This window comes from Pleurodeles waltl, chromosome 9 (genome assembly GCF_031143425.1).
Source record: "Pleurodeles waltl isolate 20211129_DDA chromosome 9, aPleWal1.hap1.20221129, whole genome shotgun sequence".
Taxonomy (NCBI): Eukaryota; Metazoa; Chordata; class Amphibia; order Caudata; family Salamandridae; genus Pleurodeles; species Pleurodeles waltl.
In genome coordinates this window covers 134,751,218-134,765,082 of record NC_090448.1, presented here as the reverse complement: position 1 = coordinate 134,765,082, position 13,865 = coordinate 134,751,218, and the positions used below count along the sequence as shown (strand labels likewise).

The window sequence follows — 13,865 nt, the reverse complement described above, 5'->3', positions numbered from 1 at the left end:
CTGAGAAATTTGATACTCTATTTCGATCACCTTAGTTCTTCCATGTGCTCAAATTTCTTGCACACATAGTATTTCCATAGCACAAACCCAGACAAAAGGTAGTGAAGCATGTTTCATGGTCAAAAATGTAAAGTCAACAAGTAGGACGCTGGGTTGCAAATGCTAATGTATTGTGATGTAGTACTCTTTAAAAAGGTGAGTCTTCAATTATTTTCCAAATCGGAGCAGTGTTGAGGTGGTCCTGATGAATATGGGGTTGTTGTCAAGTACCTGGGTGCATAGATGAAAAAGTCCTGCTGCCTTTTTTTCTTCTTTTTTTTTACACTTCTTAGTCTGCAGTCTGATGGTGTCCTTGCTGTGCGTGTGCCAAGATGGTGAGCTTGTCTACAAGATAAGCGGCAGTGCTGGTGCTGCCAAAAATCAGTTCATCAATCGATGCATACTTACTTTTTCCTTTAAAATGTTTTTGTTTGGTAACAACTGCCTATACGTCCAATTTATAATTTGGCTAAGTAATGATAATCTTCTACGTAGCTTCCCAATGTAGAGTATATGCAACTCTGTACACTCTAAGCAAAGATAATGAACATTCAGTATCTCCAGAAATTCAGAATGCTGGTTTAGATTATGCTATTCCCAACCAGATATTTCTTCTGCTGTAAGCAAAGGAGCAAAGATGGTATGTATGTGCAAAATCTTAACTGCATCTCTTACTTCTCATCATACCATGTATATGCAAAGCTGCGGGTGTGCTGCAGCCCAGTCTGGGTATCCCTTCAGCCCAAAGGCATGACTCCAAACTCTTCAACATAGGTAACATTATAAGCCAACTCTCTGCAAACCAAGCACATTGAGCTAATGGAATAGCCACCTACTCTTCCAGTGAGAATTGCTTTGGGGCCATGTCAATGGCATTAGGCACTACAAAATTAGTACCTCAATATACTTTTCGGACTCTTATTTTGAATCCGATCTAATCACTGTAAACCTACCCACACCATAACTAGATATAACCATGTGAAACCCCCGAGAGGAGCAAACGCTCATCATGCCGCACACTGTTACAGGTAAAGACAGTACATAACTGACCTTACTCTGTACACACAGAACAATAGGACATTACATACCAACAGAAGGTATTTTGAATGCTGAAAAAAGTTATCATTTTGTTGTTACAAAGCAACAGAGTAACTCTTTGAAATCCAGCCGTCTCTTGAATGAGTTAACATTTTGTTTCATACTGGTCTTCACCTTCTGAGAAACATGCTGGGAATATCAGCACGAATGATTTCATGAATTCTCGTCATTCAGGTGTCCAGGACATTCAAACAGTATATATAAGTATAAAACAATCATATTATAAACATAAAATATACACACATAAATAATAACAAATAAAACAAGCAGAAATAGTTGGAAAAGCATTGTTATTAGCATTTGTAATTGATTTTGTAATCTCTCTGGCCCCCAGAACTTGTGCAGTAACAATAGTTTTCTTCTATCCAAGAGCTCTGCCTATGCCCATGCATATCTTTTCCTAGTCAATCACCAATGGCTGCTGACTTGATTGTTTCATTATTGCACTACATAAATCTTTTTTTATTAATGTATTGTTTTATCATCTTACTATATTTAGAGACTACAGCAATTTTCAAATCCAGCCACCTATCTACTACTGTGAATCATGTTTAATTGTCTCTGCACTATGCATATGGCTTATGATTTGATTTCCCTCACATATTGGCACCCTGGAAAAACTACATTTTGTTGTAAGAATGTATTTCATTACACAGCACTTTGTCTGAAAACAAATTGACAGGAACCCATTTTTTTACACAAGAAATTCAGAGTTGTTCTTAGTAGTTTATTGATAAATGAATTAGGTGACCTCTAAATAGTACTACAAACTGAATAATGTGTGCCCTTAGTGATTAGCTCTAAGTCCTTTATAACAAACGTTTAGTACTGATGCTGCTAAATATTTCCAAGGGCTTGACCACTTACGTTGTTTGTGATTGCACAAACACCTGCCATGCTTATTGGGGTTCTACACTGTTTGTGGTAGAAAAAATTTAATATTTGTGAATCTGCAACCTTCATAAATATTTTAAGGTAGCTTTAACCACTTACAGTTCTGTAAGGTCTATCACATTTGGCCTTCCTTGTACAAGAAACCTTACCATCATGTACTGAGCTCCCTCAACAGTAATCTACTTTTTATGCAGCTGTGAATTCTTTCTGAAACTCCTAACAAATCAACAATCTGACATTGATAATAGACTAGAATGCTGGACAGCTGTCACAGCCTGTACACAAAAACAGTCATTAGAACTGACAGAGAAGCTATGATCGAAACAGAAAAAAAGACCTCTAGGCTATTTCAATGATACTTTTTTAAACATTATCTTCAAAGCTAAATCCGATAAGTCCTTATCATTGTATTGCCTAATGAATGAACAATGTGTATGGAACACTGTGGGTCCAGAGCAAGAGCTTTGAAATACCAAAAAACCTTTCCCCATGCTGGTTAGTTTGTGGGATCTTGTCGGCCAGAGAGTCTTTGCTTTCTAAACTACTTAAAAAACCTGCTGACCTTACCAGTAAGGTCACAGCTACTACAGTTGTTAGCAGTCTGCATTGTGGTAGTCATTTCATGCTTGTCCTGAGACAAGTACGTTGACCACCATATGATCTTGCCCTTAAATTGATACTTAAGGTATCTTGGAGTGCATTATGTTCATATCTAGTTGCTTAATTTTTACTACATCTATTTAGCTCATTCTCCAACCTTCATACCTTAAAATTCATTGTTAAATATAATATTGGGCTTTACTCAAATGAAAAGCTTCCTGCCAGCCAACATTGGGATAATATTTGGCCTCTTGACGTTCCCAAAACTATATTAGATGTGCCTTTTTTAATGAGTGAAGCTGTAGATCTTGTTACTCTTACTTCGATCCTTTTAAAGCCTAGCCAAATGATGACTATATAAATAAAAAGCAGTGTAATGCAGTCTGTTACATTAAGTGATATTTTCTTGTATAAAAAGTGCAAGGAAAGATTATAGAAGGAAGCTGACCGTCCCATACTAAACTCGCCAAGTAGCAAATGGCATGGCATGGTATGTTATGTTACTGTAGGAGCTACATATTCACTTTTGTATCAATATTATTGCTAATGCTTAGGACTCTGAAATGTATGCCAAAATGTGTTGTCAGGTTTGGTACAAAACATCTAAATGTAACATGCGCTGTCCATCAATGATAAATGATTTTGAGGCAGTTCATTATCCTGTTCACTTCTAGTATCTTACATTTTGTGAACTTTGTTCACTTTTATGGCAATCCAGATGAGGCGTATATATATTGCAGGTGAAGTCATTTTGCAACACTTCTGTTCATTTGTACCTCTGGGACAAATGGAATGTCCCAACTCTGTTTTTTTCTTTCTGTAGCATAGGCCTATCTTCTGTCTCCTCAGTTGTGTGTCAGTAAACAGTATTAAAGTCAGTAGGTTGTTTGACAGGCTGTTAAGGTGATTGTTCTGGCTATTCGTTTTTATCTTAATATGTGAATTAAATAATTGGACCTTTGTCAGAATGTGCACAAAGCCAAATTAGCACTGCTTTGTCTTACCTCTGTTCATTAAAGATAATGTAAACTAAATACTTCCACAACAGTTCTTTCACATTAGGGTGTTATGCATTTGCAGGTAGAGAATGAATTCATTCTTCAGATAGAACGAGAGATATTTATTGAGCAAATGAAAGATGTTATTGATAAAGCCGATGACATGCTGAATGAAGACACTGAAGGTGAAAGAAGTTCTGACCAAGGAACAAGTCCTCAGAAAGCTGAAAACGGCAGACTGGACATGAAAGATGTAAGTAGTACCATATTTTCTGTAGTTTATTTGTTGCTCATTTCCAATGTTGATGGAAGCACATAATGATTTATTGAAATCCCAAAAAACTCTTGCATCTTAAACATATGTTTAAGGCACTTATAATGCATTCAGCTATTCGAACAGTGTGTCCTAGCACTCCAGTTGATTGGCCATCTGCCCTCCAGTAGGGGTAACTCTAAAAGGTAACATTAAATAGCCTATTTATTAGATGACGCTTAAAGAAATCAACCTACATTATAGCACGAAGGTGGAAGGAAAGAGCATTCCACTTGGTCACAGCCCATGCAGAGAAATAGGTGCCTCCCACTCTCTTCCTCTTTCTTTTAGGCATTGTCAATATCAATGCACTGGTTGGACGTAGGACCCTAGATGGTGGATTATGGGAAAGTCTCTCTAATAGGAGGGTCCATGGCCACTGAAGGCTCTGAGCTAACATCAGCCCCTTGAACCTCACTCTCTCCCGAATGGACAACCAATGCAGTTAATTGCAGTGGGCTTTAACAGCTATTCCTCAGAATGTTACACTGGAGCCGTGCTGCAGTGTTCGGCACCAACTGGAATCTTTTAAGTAAATACATAAAACATTTCCCAACCACGCTTTCTACCGGAGGTTTAAAAGACACAAGATTTTGAGCTACTTTAGTCGGAATATGGGGAAGAAGGAGCAGAGCTAGGACAAACTTCACTACCCCACAAAGAAGGAGGAGGAGACCCAAATACCAAAACTTCTGTCTTACTTGTATTACATTGGAGGTTGCTTTGATGCATTCAGTTCAACAAGGCTAACACACACTTCAAATTTAAACTAATAGAGACATTATGAGCCCATGTTGACAGTATCTGCATGTTGTCATTCTCTTCAAGTCCATTAGCAGACCCTATGACTTATTTTTACAGAGTCTGCAAAGCAAATATTGTATTGCCTACTTGAATCTGATTAATAATGTTTTGTTTACTTTTTCATTGCCTATGGTTTTCAAAATGTTGCTGGTGATTAGGCATAGTAATTTGATGTCTGAGCTGCTTAGTTTACTGTGCATGCACTTTTTTTTTTTAGGTATGTTTTTTATAGTGTTACAAATAATTCTATGTACCTCATTACAAATTACCCAGCAGATTATCGCAATATTTGCATGCAAGGCTAATTGCTCCTCTGAGGCTATACAACAGTGCAGGCGTGCATTTATTACCTGTCTCTGGAAGCTGCAAATTTGTTGAATTCAAGAAATGTCAATTTTTCTGTTAACATCCCTTTGACATGTGAAAATAGCCTATGGACAACTACATTGTTTTTAAACATGTCTGCCCTTTTTAGACCAGAATAAATTTCAGTTTTGTTTGTTAAAAAGTTACCCTGCCTCTAATTATGACATGTTTTAGTCTCTAACTCCTTGATGATCTTAGCCCATTTGTAAATTATTCTCTGCACAAATTAAAAGTGCAAATTATAATTGTAATCATGATTAAACTCTTAGCTAAACAAGGATAATTGAGATTATATATTGAATTAGTTCCAATTCTGAAAGTTATGTTCTCCTGGCAAAATGTGTGCTGAAGGTATATAGACCGAACCATTGAACAGGACTGAAAATAGAAAATCTAAACTCACTCATTCAGACAGAATTCAGGACTGAATCTAGGGCAAGAAAGTGCATGAATTATATGGGGTGTTGTGCAGCATCAGTATGATTTCCCGCCCCACCAAAAAAAAAATTGTATATGAATGGAGCAGTAATTGGGCCATGGGGAGAATAGTTGTTGAAATGAAGTGGGGGCTGTTGCCCATAGAAACGTCTACAGGAGCACATGCACATTCACTTAGTTGATGTTAAGGTGACAGTAAAAAACTAAGCATACTCTGGAAATGGTCAGCTATAGCACGACTTGTTTTCTTTCTTTTGTGAGTTGATTATAAGATTAGCACATGGAAACTTATTCTGACCTTGAATTGGCATTAAGAAACTTACTGCTTTCTACAATGCTGATTGCCCTGTACTCTGCAGTGTTAGAGCAGCAGTCTGGTAGATTTTAAATGCCGTTTAAGCGTGTTCCTCTGAAGATGGGCTACTTGTAAATGTGAAGTAGATACATTATGATATTTTGAATTTACAGTTATAGGAGGAAAAGATACTTGTGGAACTTTGGGCTCATACAGGTAATTACATGTAAGCACATTGGATTGTGTATTATTAACAAATTGTCGTGGACAACTCTTTGGAAGGGTAAGGATAGGTTCCTGAAAGTACTAAGTAATTGGTTTACTGAGCCTATTGGAAAATCAGTAGTGAACATAATAGGACTGAATAAGGGCTTCTAATGCAAAACATCTTAGATATTACATGATGTATTATAAAATACAGTCAATGTCACAAATTTAGATAATGTGGTTGATTAGCCAGTAATTCATATTGGTCTAAAGCTTATGAGGATATCTCTGGTCAGGGTGGAATGCAAATCTGATTTTGACTCCCCAAGAAAAGAAGGAAGGAAACTGTTGTATTCATTTAAGTGCTGACATTTTGGTGAACAAACGGATTATATATATATATATATATATATATATATATATATATATATATATATATATATATATATATATATTTCAGTGAAGTTCAGAATGTTAGACTACTTTATGAATTTTAGGTTTGGTCACTTACCTAGATTTTCTACTGGAGCATGGTCAAGTAATGTAGAACAAGATTGCATGTGTGATTTGTGTAGTTGTTTTTGAGACATCTCTTAATGCTTTATTCCAGTGGTGGGCTTGATTTTAATAGACATTTAATTTTTATTTACAGGATTGTAGACAAAACATTGACAATTTTGATGATTACTGAAGATGAGGTTATCATTCAGTCAATGTTTAAACGTTTTATATTAGCTAGTAACAATACAATTAAGGTTTTCTTATTTGCTTTTAACATTGAACGTATAAAATATAAAAGCAAAAAAAAAATGGAAGAAATATCATTTTGTTAAAAGTAATCCTTTCTCTGAAGATTAATGCTACTTTGTCCATTTTAGCCCATGCTCAAATTAACCCAATAAGGTATCAACATTAGCATTAGTTTAATTTATCCAGAAATTATATTTCATTTGCTAAAGTATTCAGTATTAATAGCTGTGTATTAAGCCATGACTTGTTGCCCTACCCTTGTCAATTATCTCACTTGCAATTATGTATAAAATAATTGCAAGGTGTTTAGTTGTGAAGGTGGAGCGCCTGGGTCTGAAAAGATTATCAAAGTGTCAGTCTTTTTTTCTTATATTTATTTGCAGTTTGAAGCGGCCTAGCTCACTGCTCAGTATCCACTTGAGTGAAAGGTTCTATGTAAAAGTCAAAATGGGTCTGTAACAAAGGTCAGCCTGTCTCACTGGCCCTTCCATCTTTAACGTGTCACTTTGTGTATTGATAATTAGAATTCAAAATCCTTGGGTATTGTCCTTCTTTATTGGCTTTAATATTTTTAAAAGAAATTGCCACTTTTTTAAAATGCGTCCCTTCATTACCGCCAGCCTATTTGTTAATTGATTTTTCCAGTGTTTTATTTTGCATTACTGGATCAGTTCACCTTATGTATCTTTTCTAGTTTCTAATAGAAATCCTAATTGTGGTCTTTAAGTTGTTTTTCATTTAACTGCATTGTTTTCAAAGCGTTATTACCACACACAACTTTAAAGAGTAGTCTATGTGCTGCACCAAGATATGAAAAAGGGAACCAAAAGGATACTTTATGGAGCGGTAGAACTGAATCAAGCCAAAATGAATAAAAGCTCAGTCATGGCACAATCAGGTCTGTGACCTCAATTCCCTTCGGCCTGCCAGGTGGATTTCTTAAATCTCTCTTGTCTAGACCACACAATCCATTCAAATGAGTTTAATGCAGTGGTGCAGTCCAGTCTGGGCGAAGATGGGGCAAAGATGGAATCTATGAAACTTGTTGCATGTACCTTCTGTGAAAGTGTCTGAGGGAAATATTCCCTACCTATGACATCTGTTTCAGTGATAGTAAAAAAAAAAAGCAGAACCCATTATCCATCTTAAAGCAGGGTATTGACTTGGGTGCTGCACTTGTGTAGCATTTTGGAATTGCTGTTCGTTTAGACACAAGATCCTTAATTGAGGGCCAAGATTTAGCTGTCTAGTCACTGAAAAAAATACCAGTGCAGTAATTTTGTGTTGATGGAAGGGATGTCTTTTATTCTTGCTGAGAATTTTAAAAGCATTTTGGCCCCTTATTATTGTCAACTACATTTGTTTCTCTCTGCTATTTCATCCACGTACTAGCCATTTCTGTTGAGAGATCTGGTTCCAAAGATGTTATGGCAGGCATTTGCCCTTAATTAAATTTAGACTTCAAATGTCTTCACTCTGAATTCTACCACATGTTGATCTGTTTAATAGTTTCACTGTTAAGCTGTTTCAAAGGGGCCACTTGTATCATCATCAACAAGCTTCTACAGAGACAACGAACCATAAGGGTTAAAGTGTTAGTAAACAAAAGAAAGAGGCAAATCGCCTGACGCAGTCATCAAACACCAATTCTTGGACAGGACCTGCTTGCCATTGGAAGAGTTATATTGAGGCTTGCACTAGCAGTACTCTCTAGTGAATCTAAAATTGCCATCGCTAAATTAGAATGATCACTATGGAGAGTAATTGGTCAATCAAATGTATATATGACTGTTAGTGTATAGTATCATGTAGCTACTGTAAGAAATCATTATTATTAGTCGAATTTTGTGTTACACTGGAAACCACTTTAGCCCAATTGTCCTAATACCAAGCATTAATATTACTCAGGTCAATTTGACAGTAATGACAAAAGCCATATAGCCAATGAACTCTTGATGAAAAATACTCATTTGTCTAAGGAACAGTATGTACATAGCAATACAAAGTGTGGGATGCAAGTTGGTTTCGAGGACTTCAAATGAGAGCACATCCAGCACATTGAAGTAATGGATCTTCTGGATGTCATTAATCATGAATGCTAGGCCTACACATCCGAGAGTATCATGACTACCCCTTCGAATGGCATACCAATTAGAAAAAGCAATCAAGATAGCTGGATTAGCCTGGTCATCCAGCAAATATCCATAAGGTGGTCTTGCCAATATTTTGCAGAATAAGCAAATAAAACAAGAGAGTCAGTATTATTGCAGTTAATCAGACCTCACATGTAGCCACCGTTACCCCTTTCTTATGTTATGTTACACCAAATTTGTAAAGCAGGCGTACACCAAACAAGGTTTTGTGGCACTAGGGGCACAACAGTGGGAAGGTCACAGTAACTAGCCATATGCCAGTCTCAAAAGCCAGATTTTCACCAACGATCTAAAACTAGCATATGAAGTCGAAGCTCCGATGTTAATAGGCAGCAACGAGTTAAAAAAAAAAAAAAAACAGGGGCAAGTACAGAGAACCTGTATCCTCCCAGTCTTTTCTTCTTGAGCTTAGGGACCTCTGATATATTTTGGAACGCAGAATGCACATTGCGCCTTAGGTATAGTTCTGGAATACACGATTGGCCCACTTGGGTAAAAATGGAACTCAAGTGCTAGCATGAATGCATGAACATAAAGACTTTGGTTAATTAAAACAATTAAAAGTTATAAACATTAAAAAAATTACAGTCAGTTAAAATACGTATTTAACAATCAAATGCAAAATGCATTTCACATGGAGACGTACAATCCAGTTCAACACTGTGCCTGCAGAAACAAAGAATAGGATAAACCAGTGTGTGCATCAGCTGTGATTTTTTTTCAGCATGATCCATAAACTTGAGGGATCTGGACCTTCTTGGTCTGATACAACACTGGCCCTAGAAGATTAAAAACCATAAAATTAAGTTAATCAGTGTGCATCACATCACATCACATAAACATTTATCAATCTGATCCATATAATTCATAAATCAAGATGACTGCTATGGATTATCTCCTTAAAGGTAGCAGATTAAAGCCTGGCAATAACTTAGAATTCCCAGTTTATTTAGGAGATCACAGAGCCATTTCCTGCAAGTGATTTAAATGGCTGCACATGCTAAGTTGTATAATGTGGTTTCTTCCTCGTAGCCACAGAAGCAACAGTTTTGAGACACACCTAGTTTTGCCCAGCGAGGTATGAAATTCCAAGATGGTAACATACCAAGTAGATATTTCATTAATTTGCACTTCATGTAAACGTGGAAACTGTATCCTAAGTAGGATTCATTTTTAGCCATAAATATAAGAATTTATAACCATCTAAGCATGCACCATTTGTTTAGGGGCAATTTAGCTTCCACAGAGGATACTGTTTTTTTATTTTTTTATTTTTATTTCAATAAAACATTGGATGTTTTAGAATTCTATTGCTCCTGATGCTGAACTTCCATGGATTTTTAATACTCCCTTTAATACTATTCCCCTTCAAATTAGATTTACCTAACCGTTATTAAATTGCATGTAGGAGGGCTGTAAGTGTTCATATATGATTTTTGTGACTCTGTCAAATGCCAACTTGAAGTCCAGAAACAGGCATAAATAAAGGCTGTGGTGCAAAATATATTTTAGCTATTATAGACAATGCATTTATAGTATCTAATTTTCAGAAAGGGTTGAAAGTCTGTTAGATTAGTGTACGAACTTGGACTATTATTTGGGATGGGTGACTACCTACTTCAAGGAATAATCACAACCCTTGGCAAGGTGAACTCTCAAAGTCACTAAATTAACCTGAGCTCAGCCTCTGATGGCAATGGCTGAGAACAGACAGTCTTATACTACGGCAATGTGTAAATTATTTACGCAATACCAAAACTGTAATAAAATCAAAATGTAAAAAAATATAAATCCCAAACCAAATATGAAAAATAGTTACCTTTTCTTGGACTTGACCCTCTCTGCAGGGCCATCTCCAACCTTTTTGCCTTAACCCTCCTGTTTTCTGAACCAGTTTTTGTTGCCTTTTAGGACTCTGCACATTTTACCACTACTAACTAGTCCTAAGATGCCCATGCCCTCGCCTTTAAACATGGTGAAATTGGCTTACACACATTTAATTTACGTATAAGTCCCTAGTACAGTGATACTTCATGTGCCCAGGGCCTGTACTTTAAGTACGTCTAGTGGTCCTGCAGTAGTGCAACTCACTTAAGTTGCCTTTTAAATATGTATCAAGCCTGCAAGTGCAGCCTGTGTGTGCAGTTTTAAACTGCCATTTCGACCTATAGGTCACCCCTAGAGTAGGCCCTAAACAGCCCATAGGGCAGGATGCAGTGTATTGAAAAAGCTGAACATGTATTTTTAACTTTTACATGCCCTGGATGTGAAAAACTCTTAAATTAGTTTTTTTCAACTACTGCAATGCCTACTCTCCTATACGATAACATTGGGTTACCATATTACATTTAATAGGTGTTAACTTTCAATTGGGAGCACATAGGAATGTCAAAGTTGGTCTAAAGAACTGTAATTTAAAACCCTCTCTAATGGTAAAGTCATGTTTTAAGTCACAATTCTGAAAATGCCACTTCAATAAAGTCAGAATGTTTTGCCCCAAACCATTTGATGCATGTATCCTGGGTGTAGCTGGCTGATGGTGTTTTTGAATTTCTCCCAGACAGTGAGACAAAGGGGGAATAGGTGCTGGCAAGATTGGCCATCTCCGAATTGATGAGGGGTAGAAGCTGTTATCTACCACATTTGCACATAATAAAGACTCTGCCTGAGCACACTCCAACAAAGGGTTTCACATTACTCTTTTGTAACCCCAGACAAACTGGAGCCAGGGAGGCAGAAAATTCCAAATGCACCTGGCAGTGAAATACTCTAAAAATGTCTCCTACTTCAAAGTGGACACCAAGTGTTAATAATGGACCCTCACACCCAACTCTTCTGTGTACCTCTGGACCTGTGGACGACTCAGAAGGACTGCTGTGCTGCTCTGCAAGAAGGACTGCTGCTCTGTTGCCAGAGTGAGGAGGATTGGACCTGCATCTTAAACCCAAGGCTCCCAGAGTGACTTCAAGGGCTAGTTGGCTGGCCTTCTGATCAGAGCCTCAAGGACAGAAAAGGGTTCAACCACCTTGAACCAGCCCCTAGACTCTTACGTGAGCCCTTTCATCAAGTCATGCCACCCTAGTCCTTGATCCTTGACATTGGGACTGAAGGTGCTCTGACAGCCCAGCTATGGTCCTGTCAGCTGACCTGTGATGCACCTCCTCACAGTTGCATCGGAACTGCTGCTATGTGATGTGTCCCCGATATAGGGCTTCTTATCACAGTCCGCAGCTTCCTCAGAACCGCTGCTGTGTGCAATGGACTCTCTATGCAGGCCTCCACAGGCCCCTCGTTGATGGCATCCTTAACAACGATGCTGGAATCTGCATCACAGCCTTGCGGCTTCCTCAGAACCACTGCTGTGCATCCTCGCTTTGTGATCTTGCAATGCTGCAATACCAGGAGTTAAACTTTGTTCAGAGTGCCCAACTTTGTCCCTGTAGCCAACCCACACTCCATTGCGCTTGCCTGAACTATGACTTTGTCCCAGTCTGGTGCAACCAGATAATCACAGTTTGTGTTTTGTACTTTTCAGCACTATTTTCACTTAAATCTTTAAAATTGCGTATCTCCAATTCTGGTGATTGGAATATTGTCGTTTATAATAATAATAATGTATTAAAATTTACTTTTATTCTAAGTTGGTGTGGAATATTTCCTGGGCTGAATTTTTCACTTTATTACTGTTTGGGGTGCTGAATAATTTCTTTACACATTGCCTCTAAGTTAAGCCTGACTGTTTGCGCTAAGCAAGGGTTGAGAACAGGTAAATTTGGGCTTTGCTTGTGTTTCACCCTGACCAGAATTCTGGAGGTGTCACAGTTGTGCCTCGTACTAGCTAGTGGGTGGGAATGACACCTGGGCATGCCCTAATCAATGCAGTAAAATTCCCAGGGCCAACCCTACCTACTTTACACATTTTCAAGATGGTGAAAGTCTTTAACCACAATAAATTTGGGCCCAAGGGCTAGAGATGTGTGTGTGGTGTACTATGGTATTCCTAGTGTGCTTTCACAACTAACACTAAAATCAAGTTTGAGAAAGCCACTGTATCTACCCTTTTTCTGGTAGGAAAAAAGCAGAGTCTCTCAGCAACTAGATACTTGATCCACAAGAATAGTTTTGTCATCCTTCAAGTGTACCCCAAGTGTTCTATGTAAACCCAGAAGAGCGTCATGCAAGATTTGACTCTGATGTTAAAAAGGATGCTCACAGCCTCAACCTCGCATATTTTGCAGAGTTCAGAAGTCAGGTATGCCCTTTCTGGTCAGCCTATTGTTTGCTTCTATGAGGCATCTCATAACTACTCATACCTAAATACTGTCTGAGAGAAGAGGGGGAGCTAATGCAAATCAGGCTCCAAGAAAGGCATGAAAAAAGTAACATTCTAAGAGTTCATTTTCCTTAAAATGTATGAGAAATTGAGCTTGACTATTGAAATGGATTTTTAATAACTCTTAAAAAGATAGAGTATTAGTATTTTGAACTATTCTCCTGATTCCTACATAGGCCAGCTAGGTCTGCCACAGCTTTTGGGTACTAGTCACTGTAAGGACATGTTAACATAAAATTTCAACATGTACATTTAAAACCATGCACCATGGGTTTTTCTCTCTCTGAGCTGCTCTGCAACAGGAAATCAGTTGCAGCTCGATCACAGTAAGAAGGCACCAGCCTCCTGGAGCCCTCATTTGACAGACTGCAGTCCTGCCGAGTATAGGAAGTTAAAAATCTTGTCTGGGAAAAGGTGTTGAAAGTATCAAACCAGCGAGTGGACTTTCCTGGCTGCAGAGTTCAAATGTTCCCGCTTCCCACTTTCAGCTTTTTGTGCCTAAACCATTGGCTTCACCTGGACCTGGAGCCCTCCTCAGATACAGCTTGCTGCCTTGCCTAGTTGAAGTATTTTGACA

The 13,865-nt window shown here is 37.9% G+C and overlaps 1 protein-coding gene across 2 annotated transcripts in view; it reads left to right on the top strand.

Annotated features, from left to right (window-relative positions):
* The window catches only part of WNK2 (WNK lysine deficient protein kinase 2), a 637,481-nt gene that overhangs the window by 429,427 nt on the left and 194,189 nt on the right, over nt 1–13,865 (top strand). For both annotated transcript variants that reach the window (XM_069206415.1, XM_069206414.1), the window contains one exon: nt 3,712–3,882. In XM_069206415.1, coding sequence (XP_069062516.1) covers nt 3,712–3,882 — 171 coding nt within the window. The remainder of the gene's footprint in view (nt 1–3,711; nt 3,883–13,865) is intronic.